The 16,933-nt window shown below is 38.7% G+C and overlaps 1 protein-coding gene across 4 annotated transcripts in view; it reads left to right on the top strand.

The window, feature by feature from the left end:
• TTC8 (tetratricopeptide repeat domain 8) overlaps window positions 1-11,713 on the top strand; it is a 51,987-nt gene extending 40,274 nt beyond the window's left edge. For 3 of the 4 annotated variants that reach the window (XM_045901384.2, XM_045901382.2, XM_045901383.2), the window contains 5 exons: window positions 3,305-3,444; window positions 4,798-4,972; window positions 5,275-5,397; window positions 8,584-8,667; window positions 11,090-11,713. In XM_045901384.2, coding sequence (XP_045757340.1) covers window positions 3,305-3,444; window positions 4,798-4,972; window positions 5,275-5,397; window positions 8,584-8,667; window positions 11,090-11,206 — 639 coding nt within the window. In that variant the 3' untranslated portion in view covers window positions 11,207-11,713. The remainder of the gene's footprint in view (window positions 1-3,304; window positions 3,445-4,797; window positions 4,973-5,274; window positions 5,398-8,583; window positions 8,668-11,089) is intronic. The other variant, XM_064571462.1, reaches the window with a different exon arrangement.
• Window positions 11,714-16,933: the final 5,220 nt, after the last annotated feature.

A 16,933-nucleotide genomic window follows, 5' to 3' on the forward strand; every position in this document is an offset into this window, starting at 1 on the left:
TAAATGATACCATAGTTATTTATATACTTGAGGTGACATTTATAGATTTGAAAATATTTTTTAAATCTACATTAACAAAATTTATTCTAGAGTTACTATAATTTAAACAATTCTGATGCAGGAATGGATTAAAGGAGCAAAATAGAGTCTATGTATGTTCATACATATGACAATTTACAATGTTCTAAAGACTGCCTATTTAACCAATTGGATTATTAGATTATTTAAAAAAAATAGAGCTGGAGGAATAATGATTTCTTATACTAAAAGAGTCTATTACTGCCAGATGGCTCACAGATTTAAAACCATGAAAGTTCCAGAAAAAAGACACAGATGAATTATTTGTATAAACTTGGAATAGGAAGACCTTTCTAAGTGTGATAAAAAGTCGAAAGCCATAATAGAAAAGACTGAATTTGAGAAGATAAAAGTTAAATTTTCTATAGAGTTAAATAAGTGTTCTATAAAGTTAAATTTTCAATAAAAACAAATAGAAATAAAACCAAAACAAACAGTATAAAAATTTCCAACGGGGAAAATATTTGCCATACCTGAGACAGACAAAAGAGTACTTTTAATTTCCTCAATCTATACATTGCTTAAAAGTTGCTGAATTTCAGGTGGTTTCCAGGTTGTGGGAGAATTACACACACACACACACACACACAAATGTGCATGAACACAAACATACAGGTTCTCATTTAGTCAAGATTGTAAACACTTATGGAAACAAGGTGTTTCCTCAGAGCAGTTGTGGGTCGAAATCGTGGTGTGGCTTTTGCATTAGCCCTTGTTTTCCTACTGGCCTGCAGTGTGGCTGCTGATCCTCTTCACGCAAGTAAAATCACCCCAGAGATGAGACAACAGCCAATTCCAGCTACACCATGGCTACACCACTGCCTTTCATACTGGGGCTCGGTAAGACCCATCTGGAAGACCTTAAACCATCTATACTTTTCCTCTGAAGGAAATGTTTATAAACACCAGGACTGCCTGGATTTTGAACTTAAGTCACATCAGCAGACTTGTTTAATCTGGAAGGAGAAAACAGAGTCAGTGCCCAGGGATCTCTGAGGCACACGTCTGCCCCCAGCTCTCCTGTACCCAGGAGGGCAGTTTCCAACCCAAGCCCCCATAACACAAGCCAATAGTAAAAGAACAAAAGATAGGATAGAAAAATGGGCAAAGGACATGAATCGGCAGTTCACAGAAAAGGAAATATAAATAGGTGTGTATTAAATGCCTAACCTCAGTCATAATTGAAGAAATAAAAACTAAAATAATGAGATGCCTTTTTTGACGTAATCAGGTTGACACAGATGGAGAAGTTCCAGGACATGTAGGGTTGTCAAGGTTGTGAGGAACACACCTCACATATGAACACTGATGCTGGGAGTGTATGTTGGCACAACCCATTTGGAGGCTGTTTGCGATTACTGATGAGATTTCCAAGCGTGCATACTCTTTGGCCCAGCAATTTCATTTGTAGGAATTTTCCTTAAGGATGCTTTCATACAAGTTCAGAAAATATGAACAAGGATGATTTTATAGTATTTTTTTATAGCAAAAAAAAAATGAATGCTTCATCAAAAGGGGGCTGGTTAAATAAACTATGGTCTATGTATTGATAGAAAACTATGCAGAAATAAAAAAGTAACGGGGTAGAACCCTTTGTGCTGATATGGAAAGAGTCAAGACACTGAGAGTAAAAACAATGAACCATGTATCAAAATGTGTAGAATGATTATGTTATGGTAAAAACTTGCATACATGTATGTCTACACATATATGAACAAAGTTTCTTGAAAAATACTCAAACTATTCCAGAACTTCTGACTGGATTTGGAGAGGGGACTATTACTTTTCATTTTATAACCTTTTTCAGTGTTTAAATTTATTTAGCATAAGCACATATTTTACAATAACACGTTTAAAAAACTACATATGGGGTTGCCAAAAACACAAATTAGCTTCAGTCTAAAATTCCTCAAGATTACATAATTATGTGCCCATCATTCAAGTATACAAACATTCCAAGGTAATTTTATAGAACTGAAAGCCTTGAAACAATTATCCATTCAGGCTGGAGTCTTTTTGCATTGGGCTGAATCGTGTTCCTCCCAAATTAATATGTTGAAGCCCTAACCCCCAGTGTGATGGTATTTAGAGATGAGGCATTTCGAGATAATTACGTTTAGATGTGGTCATGAGGGTGGGGCCCTCATGGTGGGATTAATGCCCTTAATAGAAGAGACACCAGGGTGTGCTTGTGCTCGCTCTGCCTTTTGAGGACACAGTGAGAAGGTGACCCTTTGTAAGCCTGTAAGAGAGTCCTCACAAGATCCCCGCCATGCTGGCACTTGACCTTGGACTTACAGCCTCCAAAACTGTGGGAAAATAAAGTTCTGTTGTTTAAGCCACAGTCTGTGGTATTTTGGTGTAGGAACCCGAGCAGACTAAGACACCAACTTGGACAACAGTAATACTGAAGCCTTGCACTATAGGATGTTGTTGCCCTGGAAACCAGAAAAGTCATGTTCATGGGGACCCAGGCGGCTCAGGGCCATTATGTTCAGTGGTCAGGTTGCTGCCTAGGTGTGGAGATTATTCTTTGGAAGGACAATATCTTAGTCTTCTCAGGCTGCTGTAACAAAATACCATAAACTGGGAGGCTTAAAGGACATAAAATTTATTTCCATAATTCTGAAGGCTGGGAAGTCTAAGATCAAGGTGGTGGACAATTCATTTCTGAGTGAGGGCCCTTTTCCTGGTCTGTAGACAGACACCTTCTATCTATACCCTCATATGGTAGAGAGAGAGAGAGCATCTCTCTGGTCTCTCTCTCTCCCTCTTTTTTTTAAGATTTTATTTTTTTTGAGGGGGGGGCAGAGAGAGAGAGAGAGAGAGCATGCACGAGAACAAGCAGGGGGATGGGCAGAGGGAGAAGCAGGCTTCCAGCTCAGCGGGGGCTCGATCCCAGGACTCTGGGATCATGACCTGAGTGGAAGGCAGACGCTTAACCGACTGAGCCACCCAGGCACCCCTCTCCTTGCCTTTCTTCATATGTTATATTTGCCTGACATTATATTACCTATTTGTTCATTCGCTTGTCTTCCTTACCAGCTGTACCCTCCTTGAGGATAGCAGCTTTGTCTTTTTGTTCGTATTGTGTCCTCAGGGCCTAGAACACAGTCTGGCACATGGTAGGCTCTCAATATTTGTTGAATGAATGAACATAAATCAGCCAGAAGAAAAATAATTTCCTGGCACTGAAGTGCTGCTCTTCTGTCTTATTGGAGAATAGGAAATGAACAATATTTCATCAGCAGCGGAATACTACAGAGAAGTTCTGAAACAGGACAATACTCATGTGGAAGCCATTGCGTGCATTGGAAGCAACCACTTTTATTCTGATCAGCCAGAAATAGCTCTTCGGTTTTACAGGTGTGCTTTACACTCTCTGCATAGAACTTTCCTGTGAAATATTGGTGCAGCATCAGTAATGATGGTGTGAAAATGTAGACACATAATATATAGGCCATGTCTATAGGAGACTAACCATTCAAGCACCCAGAGGTTTTATGAGCATTCAAGTGACATCTAAGAATTTGAAAATGTGCAGATATTTGGCATCTTGCAGAAACATACCTGGATAATTGCGTTTTTAATGCCACGTCATTGTATGAGTTAGCCATTTTTTTGTCAATGAATAACTGTTTAATAGTTCCTGGAAACACTTCTCCCCATCACTGCTTCCCTTAATACCACCACATGGCCTATAAAGACCCCGAAGCTGAAACAGTGACGAGATTTGCAAAGAGCAGTGGGTCCCAGGTTCCAAGCCCTGTTGAGGACCTGAAACAGGTTCCCCTGTTCTGTGAAGTATTGTCAACTCTTGTCCAAATAAGTTTTCAAAGCCTAAATAAGTTCTGGTCTCTGGTTCTCTTTTGAGCACATTCTTATTTCATCTTACAGATGGCTTCTGAGATTAATTTTTAAATTTTGATTTCCTCTTCTGCCCTTAGGTAATATACAAGGAGATAACTGGCTGCTGATGAGAGTTCTTTCCAAATATATGTCGGCAGCATAAAATATGATAAAATGAGTGTTGTTTTAGGCACAGGCAGTTGCCTCTGCTCTCCCACCCTGAAAATGGGTCATGGGTTCCTCAGGGCTGCTGAAGTGGATTTTCATTTGCTTATGTGAATGGTCTTGTCCTTTGGGATTAATGATGCATAGAAACAAATGGGTTTTTTGAGCTCTAGCATGAGAGCTGAGTGGATAAGGTAGGGATCGCACTGATGGTCTTGTCTTCCTTGGTGGAAGCTCACTGGAGGTCAGTAGACACAGCTAAACCACAAAATACTACAGATAACCAAAACCAAGATTTAATTTAGCTGAGAACTTGAAGGTAAATCCTAAACACAGCCCTCAAATTAGATTAGAAGGTCTCGGGGGGTTACTGCTTGACACCAAACCTTTATGAAGCAAAATGTTGTGGGTTTTACTTTATGTGACACTTTTGTAGCTTGATTTTCTCTAGCAGAATTTTTTTGGGGAAAAGAACTTACGCAAGTTGATTCTGACCTTGCCTCTGGACACATTACCCATGACCAGTACCCTTAAAAAAGACATGCTTTTGTGTTTGCTTTGACATTTTTTTCCATTTCCTGTAATACCTTCTATTCTTTGGGGATGTTAAAAATTATAAAACATTTCTAACTTTATAAAAAAAATAGGTCTTAATATTTATCAGGTTGGTCTGACACCAAAATATGTGTTCTCCTTTTCAAAAAGGCGACTCCTGCAGATGGGTGTTTACAACTGTCAGCTCTTTAACAATCTGGGGCTCTGCTGCTTCTATGCCCAGCAGTATGATATGACTCTGACCTCGTTCGAACGTGCCCTTGCTCTGGCTGAAAATGAAGAAGAGGCAGCCGATGTCTGGTACAACCTGGGCCACGTAGCTGTGGTAGGTTGTTTCTCTCATGCAATTTCTGGTATAGAAAAGGTAGCCACAAGTTTGAAGGAATGTTCGGGTATCGTAAATCCAGGTTTGGTTAGTTATGGTCTTCTGTAGCGATTGAGCGATTTCTGAGAGTCACCCTAGAATGTATTGTCTCAGGTTAACTCCTTGTATATACAATTCACACTTGATTATGATCAGTACTTGTTGCTTGGTAGCAGAAAAGACATACTCGAGGAAAGAAGGGAGGAGATGGCGGGCGGAAGTGTATGGATCTGTGTGTGCGAATACATGCTTTTCTGTTCAAGGGCATAGGGGATATGAACTTGGCCCATCAGTGCTTCAGGCTCACTCTGGTCAACAACAACCACCACGCCGAGGCCTACAACAACCTGGCCGTGCTGGAGATGCGGAAGGGCCACGTCGAGCAGGTCAGTGAACTACTTGGCACAGTGGACAATCTGCTTTCTTCAAAGAGGGGCTGTCAGGTGTAGCTGTCTTTACATGCTGCAGTTTATTTTTAAAAGATTTCTTTGAGAGAGAGAGAACACAAGTGGGAGGGGCAGAGGGAGAGAGAGAGAGAGAGAGAATCCCAAGCAGACTCCCTGCTGAGCACAGAGCCTGGGCTTGATCCCAGGACCCTGAGATCAGGACCTGAGCCAAAATCAAGAGCCGGTCGCTTAACCCACTGAGCCACCCAGGCCCCCCTTACATGCTGCAGTTGAAAAATGAGCTCTAGAGTCTGACTGGCTAGATTTGAATCCCGGTTCTGGCACATATTAGTGATGTGACATTGGACAAGTTACTTAATCTTTCTGTTTTCTCTTACCCTTTGGTTTTATCAGGACAAATCTGTACCTCCCTGGTCCTCCCTCCCTTAGTGAGCTGTTGCACCGTTCCCAGTCCCCCATCCACCAGCTGGGTGCTCCAGCCAAAGTCCTAGGAGCCCCACTTGAAACCTCTCTGTCCCAGCTGCCTCGTGTGGCCACCCCACACCCCATCGCATTCGGCAGGCCCTGGCCGCTTTACCCCACCTCTGCCACCCTTCTCCAGACCCCTCTCCTCTCTTGCCTGGACTCTACGACAACGGTCTCCTCACTGGTTTTTGTCTCCACTTAGGTCAGCAAGTAATTGTACCCTGTAACACGTCCTCCTCTCAACAGCGGAAGGGATTTTTTAAAAAAACAAGAATGATTTATCACTGCTTTGCTCGGCATCCTCCAAAGTCTTTCCTTTTCATTTGGAATGAAATGTGGATTCAAATCTTGGCCTACAGGGTCCCACATAATCCGGCCTCTAGCTCCCCCTCAGACCACATCTTTCATCACTTCTCCCTTCACACCGACTTCCGGACACATCAGCTGCCTCCCTGCTCTGCAAATATGCTGTGCCCGTTCTTACTTTACAGCTTTTGGAATGTTCTTCTTTCAGATCCCGCAGTGACTTTTCTTCTTGTCAGTCGGGTCTTAGCTTAATCACCACCTCCTTAGAAAGGTCATCTCAAACATCTGTCTAAAGGAGCCCTCAGGCACTATCACATCTCTGACTATATTTTTTCTTCACCATACTTATTTTATCAGATATGTTCATATTTATATGTAGAATGGAGCATGGCAGCCACGTGAAAATAGGGACCTTCTTTGTCTTCCAACTGCTGTATTTTCAGCATCAAAAACAGTGCCTGGCATGTGATGGGTAGTGGGTCCGTATTTGTGAAGTGAACAGACAGCATATAAAGTGAGGTAACAGCAAGACCTGAAAGTGTTCTGTGAGGATAAGCAGATTATGCATGAAAAGCGCTGGACATGGTAGCCTAGGACTGAGCACACGGTAGATGCTTAACAAATTATATTATTATTAATAAGTTATATTATTATATATTTATAATAATAAATTCTGTTACTAAAAAGTTTAAAACGCTAAATATACTCCTACAATATTACTGACAATCAAGGATAGATAAGTGCTACATTCTAGACTTTAAAGATGAAGAAACAGGGACTCAAGGAAGGTAAGTAACTTTACCTGCAGAAGTTACCTTCTAACTTTATTTAAAAAATAGGTCTTAATATTTATCAGGTTGGTCTGATAAATATTAAGGGATATATAGCGTTAAATATAACACTAAATATAGTGTTAACCTCCCGCCTGGTCTCCTAAGCACCGTGATGAACTTGTAACACAACAAGAAAAGAAACATCCTTGGATGTTGCCTTTATTTCAGAAATTCCCCCCAAAAAAGATGGGTTTGTATTTTGTCAACAAAAACTAACTACAGAGGACTCTTGACCAACACAGGATTAGGGGTGCTGACCTCCCATGTGGTTGAAAATTCAAGTATTACTTTTGAACCCCCCAAACTTAACTACTAAGAACCCACTGTTGACTAGAAGCCTTACCAAGAACGTACACAATTAACACATTTTGTGTCATACGTACTATGTACTGTATTCTACAGTAAATTAAGCTAGAGAAAATAAGATGTGATTAAGAAAATCATAAGAAAGAGAAAATACATTTATAGTACTGTATTTATTGAAAAAATCCACACCTAAGTGGACCCATGCAATTCAAACCCGTGTTGTTGAGTAACTGTAGTCTAAAATGGGAACTTGTTCTGTGATGGAACTTTACCTATGTCCATATGAAACAAGTGCTTTTGCGATCTTCTCTGTTCCCATGTTGGTACTTTTGTTTCCTACTTGTTACAGTTTCTCTACTAAGCTGATTTGAAAGGTTTTGGTGAAAGTTTTCATGCTACTAACCTCTATTTTATTACTAAAAATTATACCTCGATTAAAAGAAAAATAGCTATTCATAAAACAAAAATCAGTATCTACCATCCCATTGGTTATTTTCCATTAAAAAAAAAATACACACATTTGTCCACAGGTCATGGGTGGAGGTTTTGGATTTAGTTAGAAATTGGAGGGGTGGTCAGCAGCTTGGAATGGTGAGTTTGTGGTCCTAAGGATCCTTTGAGCCTGTAGGGGATGCCAACTTTGTTTTTTGAGTACTTGAGAGAACAGAAGGCTTGTCCTTTTCAGTTGCATTCACATGTTATTTTGAGGTCAGCATTGTAATAAATGCTTATCACAGTCTTCTAGCACAGAACTTGGAGCTTGGAAATTTATTATTATTTTTTTTTATTGTTTTTGTCGTAGCATTAGAGAACAGGTAATTAGAAGCCTAAGAAACCAATCAATAGCAATAAAAATGAGGTTAATAAGGCTTTTTTTTTTTTTTAGCATTGAAAGGATTATATTTTGATTTGTCATATTGAAATACAAACTTTACAAGATCCGTGGTTCTCGACTTTAAATCTACTCTTAAGTTTCTTCATATTTTGAAGCGTTTTTATCATTAATTTTGGGAAGCTGTAAGTATTAATTGTATTTCAGTAAGTCATATTTCACAAGGAATGTCATCTGTATCTATCACAGGATCATGTTTATTAAGGTCCTGTATCTTGGGTAAAGGATTCTTTTACCAAAAAAAAAAAAAAAAAAACCCCACAAAAAATACCAAATCACATACACACACACACAAGTCACAAATATCGTGCTGATAGATGCTCATATACCTTTGGTTTTCTCCCCCCCTTTTTTTTAATACAGGCAAGAGCACTGCTACAAACTGCATCATCTTTAGCACCCCATATGTATGAGCCACATTTTAATTTTGCAACGGTCTCTGATAAGGTATTCTCTTTATCAGTTCATCATCCGATCTGTTTCTTTTTCTTTCCTGGTTTTAAAAAAAGTACAGCTAAATAAGGAAAGATACATAAGGAAATTCTAGTAATGTTTTGAAAGAAATGGTTTTATAAATATTGTATCCATCTGTCCTTCACTTCAGGGGACAGTTCAATAAACCTTAAAGAAATTTATCACTGAATATGGGCTAAATATTACAGATTGCATTATAGATTATTGCAGAATATCAATTGCAGAATGATTTTATTTTTGAAATAGGACATTTAGTCATGAAAAAAATACTCATCGGGCGCCTGAATGGCTCAGATGGTTGAGCGTCTGCCTTCGGCTCGGGTCATGATCCCGGGGTCCTGGGATCGAGTCCCGCATCAGGCTCCCTGCTCAGCGAGGAGCCTGCTTCTCCCTCTGCCTCTCTCTCTCTCTCTCCTCTCTGTCTCTCATGAATAAATAAATAAATAAAATCTTTAAAAAAAAAAAAAGAAAAAATACTCATTAAGTAATTCCTGGTTGAGGAAGGATTTAGTAATTGGCTTTTAGAGCCAAGAAGTCTTGTATTTTATTGTAGACCTTGATGCTGCTGTCAAGGTTCTGGCGTAATTGCTCTAAAATTAGGGATATGAGAGGAAGCTATTTTAGCTGTGAACAATGTGGGCAAAATAGAACCGTTAATACTGTGTTACGAGTCAGTTAATATCCAAGCGCTAAAAGGAATCATGCCATTTTCAATAAGAACAACAAATAAAAGGTATCCAATAACTAACTTTTACTGAGAAATCTTCCTTTAACATGGAAAGTGAGTTTGAAGGCTAAGGAGATGGCTAAAAGTGTTTGCTGATGTAAAGACTCTTGCTAGACCAGAAGACATTATGAAAATGTCACTTTTCAAAGCACAAACACGAAGCCATCCTCACTTTCATTTCTGCTTTGGAACTAAGCTGTCATTCCTACGCTGTCATTTCTGAGGACTTGTCAGGTGCCAGCCACTGTCCCTGGGGCTCTACACACCCTCTCTGATTCTCCCAACAACCTGTCGCGTAGGTTTCCCTCACCTTCCTGACTCCTCTCTTCATACAACTGATGTTTCATTTATGGAGCCTCTGCTGTGTACCTGGCACTGTTGTTGGCACAGAGGATGTCAGCAGTGACTAAAACAAAACCTCTACCTCATGCAGCTTACATTCGACTGGAACCCAAGGCTGGTCGAGCTTAAAAGAACCCCCTAGAGTCCCCTAGGGTCACATGGCCGTGGCGGGGTCGGAATTTATACCCAGCACCCAACGATGCCCATGTGTTTTCCACTGCTCTGTGCTGCCATTTCCTTAAACCACTTTCAGTTTATCACACTTTAATAATACCTAACTCAAAGGAGATTTTTTTTAAGCAAAGGTTATATTTTCCATAAAAGAAAATGGTATCTTAAAAGGAAATGCTATGGGTTTTAAAAAAGGAAATGTTTTTAATATGTATTACATGTTTCCAAAAAAACCCAAAAACCTGCCAGAATTGAATTATCTAGGTTTTTTGTGTCCATGCACACACTAAAAAGCTCTTGGTTTTTATAAATGTATGCACGAATCCAGATCTATTCAGATGGATCCAGATACCGTGTGCTTTTCTTTGGGACTGGACTTTAATACCAGCTTTATTGAAAATCAGAGATACCCTTAATAAACTTCTAAAGCCAGATATCTTCCCCCAAATTACTCTGCTAGCTCCATTTAAAACCTCCCTGAGCATGTTATTGTATCTTTTTTTTCTTTAAAGATTTTATTTATTAGAGAGAGAGAGAGCAAGAGAGCACAAGTGGGAGGGGAGAGCAGCAGAGGGAGAAGGAGAAGCAGACCCCCTGCTGAGCAGGGAGCCCGATGCGGGACTCGATCCCAGGACCCTGGGATCATGACCAGAGCTGAAAGCAGACGCTTAACTGACTGAGCCACCCAGGCGCCCCACATGTTATTGTATCTTATATATAATCATTTTTGCTTGAATTTTCTGTCTAAAAGATAATGCCCTAACCAAAAAATCTTTATGGTACATTACAAATAGTTGTCCTAAGGCTTTTGGAAACTATAAAGAGCTGGCTGTTGTAGTATGCCAATGTTATTTTATTTTTATAATACTACCTGTGACAGGAAAAGAAAACAAGGTTTATGAATTCATAACTAGACAGCCGTAATGGAGCAGAAATTATTTGTATAATTGGTTATTTTATTTTTCTCATATTTTTCAAGATTGAATTGTAACCTAAGTGAAAGAATTCTAAAATCAAAGTGGCATAATCAAACGCTTTACCCTTAAAAACCTTTGATTTTCTACAGTACAGATATTATATCCTTTTTTTTCTTTTTACTTTCTTACTCTTTTTTCCTGATCTCACTCTGTGGTCTTATTCTGGTATTTCTTACAGATTGGAGATCTACAGAGAAGCTATGTTGCTGCTCAGAAGTCGGAAGCAGCATTTCCAGATCATGTGGATACTCAACATTTAATTAAGCAGCTAAAGCAGCATTTTGCTATGCTCTGATTGCCCCACAGACCAAGTATATCCTTATGAGGGGGCATTACACAAGGGAAAAAGTAGTGTGTTTATATATATATATATATATGATATACAAACCTGTGCTTGATATTAGTGAAGAGGACGTAAGGGAGTTTACATAAGAATTTATAATGCAAACATTATAATAACTTGTATAATATTATAAAAGATAGGATTTAATATTTGTAAGTAGATCGTGAAAACTCCGATATTTTATGATAGATGTTTATAAATGTTTACAAAACATGTTCATGAATTTCCTCAAATTTTTATAAATGCATATTTTTAATGTCGTTAATTTGCCCATTAGCTAACATGTAGCTTCAGAGGTCTGAAATCTGCCATTAAAATTGCACTTTTATGGCTAGAAGGGTGTGTATTCATCCCAATTAGAGCTTAAAAATTGTACTTAAAACTATTTATCAAATGCTTTTTAAGACACTGTACCTTTTCTTATATATTATGCTTTAAAATAAATCAGTGTATAATACACCATCATTCTGTCATTTTTCATGAGTTTTAATTTTAGGCATCTCAGATAAAGCAAGTTTTTCAGAAGTCCCATGACCTTAGAAATCTAATCATAATTTTACTTGATGTAGCACCAATTTTGTATTTTCCCGAGAAGCTATTTATGGAATATCACATTGTCAATGTAAGAGTATCAGGATTAGAAATGGAGTCACAGGCCCAGAGACTCACCGGCGGTCAGCCCTGAGGTTAGGCCAGATCCCAGGACTGTGCATTGCAAAATCCTGGAAAGGCTCTTGAACTCGTCTCTCCCATATTTAGTGGAATTCGCATCAATGTGTTCACACAAGGAAATGTGTCCAAGGGACAAAGGCACCCCAAATTGGAGTTTGGACTTTGGGACCCCTCCAGGTTATTTTTTCCAGTTTTTAATGTCGTGAAAACTATTTTACAGATACTTATTTCTGTTCAGATTCGTGTAAGTAGTACTACTTGGCTGACAACAGAAAGATGGGAATTCGAGGAATTAGAGCACATTAGAGGCTGGCAGGGACTTCAGAGGATGTGTAGACGAAGGTCTTTGCGGCACAGATGACCAAAGCAAGGCCTGGGGTCCCACTGCTGGGTGGTGGTACAGTGACAACTAGAACCCAAGACCTTGTTCTTGTGCTTTACCTTTTTCGGCTTCTACAGCATATGCGAGTGCTAGCTTTTGAGCTCATGAGAATTTCCTCAAGCGGGATCCAATGTCCTAATACTGTATTCAGTATTTAGGTTGAAATTTTGTAATGTAAATCATTTTCTTAGTTAATCTAAAATAAAAGCCAACAGCTTGCATCTATGGAGGATGTTGTATGTGTCCAGCACTGTCCTAAGCGCTTGATGGGGATTAATCCTTTGATTCCCGCTCCAGTCCTATAAGGTGCTGTTATTCCCATTTTACTTAGGAGAAAAATGAGGCACAGAGAAGTCAAGTAACTTGCTCACGGTTATAAAGCGAGTAAGTGGCAGAGCTGGGATTCAAATGCAGGCAGTGTGGGCCCCAGGATGTACTCTTACCCCTCAAGGGAAATCACCTCAGGGTTTCTCCTGTCAGTAAAGCTACTCCCATTTAAAATGAATGTTCTACGCATTAGTAAAATTGGATAATAAGGGAATATTAACACAGCAAAAAATAAATGAGTCCGTATTCCTAAGGTAATTTGGAGATATTTTTGTCTTGAGTTTATGTTAATTCGATGTGAACACCAGTGCAAAGAATGAGTCAGATGGCTCCAGGCGTAAAGATGGCAGAAAAGAACACTGTGCAGCCGAAGCTACATACATCTTTGTAACAAAATTATGTCTGGACTGCGTCGCTGGCTTTAGTGCCGACATTTCCACAGAAGGAAGGCTAACGATGGTCTGCTACCCTGGCTAAAAAGGTGTTCAATCCATATACAGATTGTTCGACCAAAATAACGTCACTGAGCTTCCCACTGATGAGAAGACCACTGCCCCCACAGTAATTGTTGGGGCTGGTAGTTCTTCCTTCCCAATAGGTCACATCTGAACCAGTCCCCAGTGGTACTCATTGTTGTGTTACATTTCTGAATGGCATGTCCCAGCATCAGAGCACCCAACATAATTTATGGCCTAGAGACAAGAAAATTCATAAAGATAGCACAGCCCTACACTTTTAATATGGTTTCCACCACTAACTCTTAACATGAGGGATTTCTATCAAGAGCTTTCAACTGGGGTTGAGTTTAAGCATTCCGAAAAACCACAAAGATTTTCGAAATACAGTGGTAGGACCCAACACCGGAAAATAACGAACCCAGAAATGGAGTTTAGTTAAAAAGCCATTACTGGACAGTTTCAAGTTCTAGGGAATAAATGGGAATGGTCTGCGGATATGCTCCAGACTCCCAAAGTGGTTATCTAGGCTCAGATATTGGGGGAAAAAATTTGATTTAGCAATTTGAAAACAACTGCAGTTTTACATCCTTCCACATAGATGGCATTAGTCCTATTTTTGGCTGACTAAACACTTAATGTTTTTGAGAGATGCTGTGATTTTATGTCCTTGATATTAAAGCCAAATTCTTGAGATGAAAGAATAAGGATTAATAAAGGTTAAATTATAATCCTTGGGGACTATACTGTTTCCTGCACCGTGATTCTTCTCCTTCCCTGAATCCTGACCTATCAGGAGTAATTTGTTAGTGAAGTGTAAAGGACGGAAAGTCTTGGAGAAAGCAACCACGTTATCTTAGGGAAGAGAGGGCCAAACCTAGATAGATTTGAGGAAGAAAGATTTTTTTCGTATTTAAATAAAGTGGACCCTTTTCTGGTGTTTGGAACTCAAGTTTCTGTGGGCTCCGACACTTTACAACTGCCCCTGCCTCACACCTCACATGCTGCTCTGATCTAATAGCTTCAATTTCTTTCTTTACAGGATTGTTTCTCTCTTTTTTTTTTTTAAATCACAGTCCCTTTAAACCTTCTCCCTTTCAAGCACTACCCTATCTCCTTTGTCACAACATTTTGAAAAGGCAGGTAGTGTTTGTTGCTTACTTCATTTATTCCTTGACCCTCTTCAGTCTGGCTTCAACTCCAATCACTACTGGAATTCCTCCTACTGAGGTCATTAATAACTCCCAATTAGCAAATCCAGAGGATTTTTTGTTTTGTTTTGACATAACAGCTTTTTTTGATATTATTTATATACCATACAATTCTCTTTTAAAGTGTACCATTTGATGGTTTTTAATATACTTACAGTTGGGCAACCATCATTATAATCAATTTTAAAAGACCTGTATGCTGAAACTATAAGAAAACTACAAGACATTCATGAAAGACACCGAAGATGTAAATAAGTGGAAAGATATTTTGTGCTCATGAATTGGAATACTGTTAAAATACCCAGGCTACCCAAAGCAATCTACAAATTCAATGCAATCCCTATCAAATTTCCAGTGACTTTTTTTTTCACAGAAATAGAAAAAACAATCCTAATATTTGGAACCAAAAAGAGCCCAAAAAGTTAAATCAATCTGGAGAAAGAACAACAAAACTGTAAGTATAATGCATCCTTGACTTCAAACTATATCACAAAACTGTAATCAAAACAATATGTTTTGGCATAAAAACTGGTACACAGATGAATGGAAAGGAATAAGGAGCCCAGAAATAACCCACACATATATGATCAATTTAGGACGAAGCAGCCAACAATATGCGATGAGAAAAGGACCGTGTCTTTAACAAATGGTGCTGGGAAAACTAGACAGCCGCATGCATGAATGGAACTGGAACACTTTAATACCCGCATGCATGAATGGAACTGGAACACTTTAATACCTTGCACAAAAATCAAGTCAAAACAGAATACTTGACTATAATACCTGAAACCATAAAACTTCTAGAAGAAAAACAGAGGCGGTAAGCAACTTGACATTGGTTTTGGCCATTTTTTGGATCGGACACCCAAAGCATAGGCAACAAAAGCAAAAAATAAACCAGTGGGACTACATGAAACTAAAAAGCTTCCTCACAGCAAAGAAAACCATCAACAAAATGAAAAAGCAACCTACTGAACAGGAGAAAATATTTGCAAATCATGTATATAATAAGGGGTTAATTTTCAAAATATATAAAGAACTCATACAACACAATAGCAAAAAAATCTGATTAAAAAATGGGCAGAGAATCTGAAGAGACATTTTTGCATGGAAGACATACAGGTGGCCAATAGGTACACGAAAAGGTACTCAACATCACTAATCATCAGGGCAATGCAAATCAAAACCACAGTGAGATATCACCCCATACACGTTAGAATGGATATTATTATATGACGAGAAATAATAAGGGTTGATGAGGATGTGGAGAAAAGGGAACCCTCATGCACTGTTGGTAGGAATGTAAATTGGTACAACCAGTATGGAAAACAGTATGGAGGTTCCTCAAAAATTTAAAAATAGAACTACCCTACGATCCAGTCATTCCACTTCTGGGTATTTATCTGAGGGAAGCAAAAATACTAACTTGGAAAGTTATCTGTACCCCCATGTTCACTGCAGCATTATTTATAGTAGCCAAGACATGGAAGGAAACTAAGTGTCCACTGATGGATGAATGGATAAAGAAAATGTGGTGTCTGTATACAATGGAACATTATTCAGCTATTAAAAAAAAAAAAAAAAAGAAATCCTGCCATTTGCAACAACATGGATGAACCTTGAGTGAATTATGCTAGGTGAACTAAGTCAGAGAAAGGCAAATACTATATATCATTTACATGGAGAATCTAACACCTGCCCTCCCCCAAAACCCCCTGAACTCATAGATACAAAGAACAGGTTGGGGGTTACCAGAGATGGGGATGGAAGGTGGGCAAAATGGGGGAAGATGATCAAAAGCTACAAACTTCCAATTATAAAATAAGTCCTAGGGATGCAATGTAAAGCATGGTGACTATAGTTAATAATGCTGTGTTGTATATTTGAAAGTTACTAAGAATAGATCTTAAAACTCTTCACTGAAAAAAAAAAATGTTACTATGTGAGGTGATAAATGTTAACTCCTTATTGTGATCATTTTGTAACATATACATATATCAAATCACCACGTTTTATGTTTGAAACTAATATGTTCTATGTCAGTTATATCTCAATTAAATTTTTAAAAAATTTAATGGAAGTTTTAAAGTTTTGTATTATGAAATGATGACTTTTTGCCTTTTAAAAGGCTATCCTACCAGATCAGACACGTGGACATTTTTCCTATAGGAAGTGCTTAGTTATTCTCACTAGTTTTATATCTTAGAGCTACCTACTTTATTGTATTTTGACTTTTTCTTTTCTGTGGAAAACAGGTGTAGGTAAAACCCAGATGCAAGTAAGAATTTTGGATGGCATTGGCAGAGTAAGTACAGGAAAAGTTAGAGAAGCACTTTTTCTTCCCCAAGAAAAGACTTTTTTCAAAGTTATGTGTTGGCTGAGTTATTAATTTCCAAAAATTCCAAGAACTATATATAGCACTTAAAGGCAAATGGCTTTTGTTATAAATTGAATTCTCTCAGCTCTTTGCATCCTCCCGGCATCAGGTTCAAACCTGCTTGGAATTCCGCAATTTTCACGCCTTCCCTATATGCCACCTGTGCTCCAACCAAACACAATTAATAGTTTTCAGCATATTCGGTGCATTTGAGGTTTGGGGGTATGGTTTTTTCTCAGCCTTGAATGCTCCTAA

Source organism: Mirounga angustirostris, unplaced genomic scaffold (assembly GCF_029215605.1).
Source record: "Mirounga angustirostris isolate CCGP_5_RB_7025 unplaced genomic scaffold, mMirAng1.0.hap1 SCAF_9, whole genome shotgun sequence".
Taxonomy (NCBI): Eukaryota; Metazoa; Chordata; class Mammalia; order Carnivora; family Phocidae; genus Mirounga; species Mirounga angustirostris.